This window comes from Trachymyrmex septentrionalis, unplaced genomic scaffold (assembly GCF_001594115.1).
Source record: "Trachymyrmex septentrionalis isolate Tsep2-gDNA-1 unplaced genomic scaffold, Tsep1.0 scaffold127, whole genome shotgun sequence".
In the NCBI taxonomy this organism is placed as follows: Eukaryota; Metazoa; Arthropoda; class Insecta; order Hymenoptera; family Formicidae; genus Trachymyrmex; species Trachymyrmex septentrionalis.
In genome coordinates this window covers 744051-747560 of record NW_017304406.1, presented here as the reverse complement: position 1 = coordinate 747560, position 3510 = coordinate 744051, and the positions used below count along the sequence as shown (strand labels likewise).

Sequence of the window (3510 nt, the reverse complement as noted above, 5' to 3'; positions counted from 1 at the left end):
TACAATTTTTTTCTCATAATTTTATATATACTCGTATGTGTATATATATATATATATATGTGTGTGTGTGTATATGTATGTATGTATATATAATTTTAATAATTATTATACTGGAATCTATTTTAATTTAATATGTAAAATCTTTTCTTCTTCATGAAACAATTTGATCACACATTTTATATTTTTCATATGAATTATTTTTTATGCCTACGATTCAGGATGTGACAACGGGTAACGGCAAGCGACACTTTCATCCGTGTTCGCTGTCCTTATCATCGACTTCATCACCGGCGTACATGCTAGAGACCAATCCCGTCAGGATACCGATCAGCTTGTGCCTGGCGATAATGCTAGTGTATATATGCGGAGGCGCGATCATGTTCAATCGTCTGGAAGGCTGGAGCTTGTTGGAGGGCGGGTACTTCTGCTTCACCAGCCTCGGTACGATCGGCTTTGGAGACCTGATGCCGGTGGGACGCAACGCGCCCTCAACCACCCTGGAGGAGTTCAGCCTGTGTGCATGCGCGCTCTACATCCTCGCTGGGATGGGCCTGATCGCCATGTGCTTCAACCTCGTCCAGGAGGAGGTGGTACGCGTGGTCAGGGTCTTCGGTAGAACCTGCGGCATGTCGTCGGGCGTGGTGGTCGGACCTATCGGTGGTACAGGTATCCCTGATGAAGGCATTCGGTGGGGAATCAACGATGAAAGTCTTCCACGAGAGATAGAAAGAGAGAGCATCGTGAATCGTTGATTATTTTATCGACCGTCAAGCATTTGTCGCGTTCAAAAACTGCAGCAGCAGCATATACACGCCAAAAAAAAAAAAACCTGTAATAATATCAATTAGTTCGATACCAAACCGGATATAATATGCATCAATCAAACGTAATCGCTACGTTGCGGAACGGTTTTATCTTGCGAGTGCCCCGTTGTTTTACGTAATAAAAGTTGTCGTCATTACCAATGCCAATCGCGACCGAAGAAACTGAGAATTTCCGGAAAATACGATCGAAAAGAACAGCGCGACAACAGCGCGGTTGTACAACCGCCGAGACGAGTGGCAGTCACGAGTCACGCGTGGTCCCTCTCTTTTTCTTTGCAGCAGGCGCCACTTCCGGTCTCAAGGCCGATCTCGATGACGGAGGCGGCACCAGCGATTCGCGATTGTCCGAACAAGAAGAGGAGGCGATCGCCATGTCAATGGTGTCGGCCAGTTCCTGACAGCATCAGGCCAGGAGCCCCGGCGACGGCAAGCTCCTGGCCCATCCCTCGAACACTGCCATAAAGTTGTCGCCAGGCCATCATTCGCTGCCACGCAAGAAGACGTTGCCGCTGGATGCTACCGGCAGGACAGCGAGCAACTCGTCATCTTCGGGCGCCAGCGTTCAACAGTTCCAGCGGGGCCAGCCGTTAAGAAGGAGCTGTTTGTCGCCGACGCAACATCATCATCTTCATCAGCAACAGCAACAACATCAACAACATCAACAACAGTTGCCACATCATTATCAACACCGGCAGCAGGAGAGTTCTTTGCACTTTGAATATTTTGTGCCGCGCAGCGTCAGCGAGTTCAATCTCGCAGCTGCCGTAACGGATATGGCAGTACCACCGCCACCTCCCGCATCGGTTCTTAGGCCTTCCTCGACGATCGCACCCCCGGTTGCCACCGCAGTGATCACCACCAACCAGGTGCGATTACTAGATAGTGGTAGTGGTGGTGGTTGCAACATCGCTACCAGAAGTCGTGAGAAAATGGTTACGTTTGAAGATGAGGGAGTTAGTTGCGGCGTTACCTCGACACCCACTAGGAAGAACCTGCCCACCCTAGATAACGTTTTTATGTGACCTGTGCCGCAGATTTCACAGATGCTAAAGTGCTTGCTGCTGTGGATAGGCGAAAACCTCGGAATTTCCACACCTCGAGTCTGAAGAGACGAACAATGACAAATCATCGAAATGTCGATGGTTATTGTTATTTGAAAACGATGAAAAATTAAATAGATACGGGAATTATTTTTATGAAAAATTAATTAATGTGATTGGACGATAAACGGTTGAGAAATATCGACAACGAGTTGTTAATTCGGTGATTACCGAGACTTTTTAACGTTTTTGTTAAAAGAAGAAAAACGAATTGAACGTATTCTGAATACATAATTGAAAAACATTAGGTGAGATATTAAGAATTAAGAACAAAATCATATCCAATTATGTCGTGGAACATAAATACTAAATAAAATACAAGAACCTATTCACGATTCATGTGAATTCTGATTATAAAACAGAATACGAAACAGGCAAAGAAAAACGAAAAGACAGATCGACAACCTTTACAGAAAACTGCATATCTGTACAATGCGATGACATGGCAACTATAAGCATATAAAAGTACTCTAAATATCAAATATGGCGGAGGATGTGAAAACTGTTAACAATTTATAAAAACTCTGAAAGAGGACTGCGACATAAAGAAATATTTTGTTCGTAGATAAAACTTTTATTAAAAATAATTTATTGCGAGTTTTCGCCATTATAAGGATTTTTTTTTGGCACCACACGAGACAAGACTACCTAAATGAGTAACATTCAAGATAATATTTAAAAAACGCTTAAAGGTCTGATAGATATTCCAAATCTTCAAATATCTCCTAAATATCTTTCAGACATTGTTGAGACGTTCATTTGGTTACAAACGATTTGTAATGATTACAGAATCATTTTTATGTTCAACAATTTTTAAAAAACTATATATATGTCATTTAGTTTTATATTTTAATTTGCGAGGCTATGCACAGGAACTATATATGATAAGCGAAGAATAAAAGACAAATGTCCGTCATAGTTCAAAAAGATAGAAGAAAAATAAAGATGTTATAATTGACAGTGAAAGCTTTTCCTCAACCAAATGTCGACTGTATATTATCCATTATTGTTGTCAAATTACTTACGCGCAGCGTAAGGTTATCTCTATCGAGTATTCGAATTTTATGTCCGATAAGTCCAACTATGTATTCCGAATATTACACGAATAGTTTGTATATATATTATATATACATATATATATTCAAAAAATATATTGAATAATTCTAACCTATACAACACACAATTATCCTATTACATTATTATTATAAATATACTAATTAAGTTATATTATAAAGTATTCAGTAAAGACTGTAGCAGTGTTAAAGAATAGATTTCTAAAATTATTTTAAAATTCTTATATCAAAGTATCAAGGCTATATAGGTTTTAAATTATATAATAATTTATAATTATTTAAAATTAGCGAATCATACCGCTTAAAGTTCGCGCCTTTAGATATGGTTGATATTTTGTTTCACACAGCCCGGTAAAAAATTTGTTATGTATGAATATGTATAAATATGTATAAACATATATAAATATTCAGAGTTGAAAAGTAATGCGTTACTTGTAACCGTTACCGTTTCCGTCACTTTTTTCAGTAATGATTGTAATTTTTTTTTGTCTATAACAGTAACGGTAACGAATT

The 3510-nt window shown here is 39.4% G+C and overlaps 1 protein-coding gene across 2 annotated transcripts in view; it reads left to right on the top strand.

The window, feature by feature from the left end:
• The window catches only part of LOC108756475 (potassium channel subfamily K member 18-like), an 18683-nt gene extending 17374 nt beyond the window's left edge, over nt 1-1309 (top strand). Inside the window, exons 6-7 of one of the 2 annotated variants that reach the window (XM_018500324.1) lie at nt 219-590; nt 1104-1309. In XM_018500324.1, coding sequence (XP_018355826.1) covers nt 219-590; nt 1104-1286 — 555 coding nt within the window. In that variant the 3' untranslated portion in view covers nt 1287-1309. Of the gene's footprint in view, nt 1-218; nt 667-1103 lie in introns of both variants that reach the window. The other variant, XM_018500323.1, reaches the window with a different exon arrangement.
• The last annotated feature ends 2201 nt before the right edge of the window (nt 1310-3510 follow it).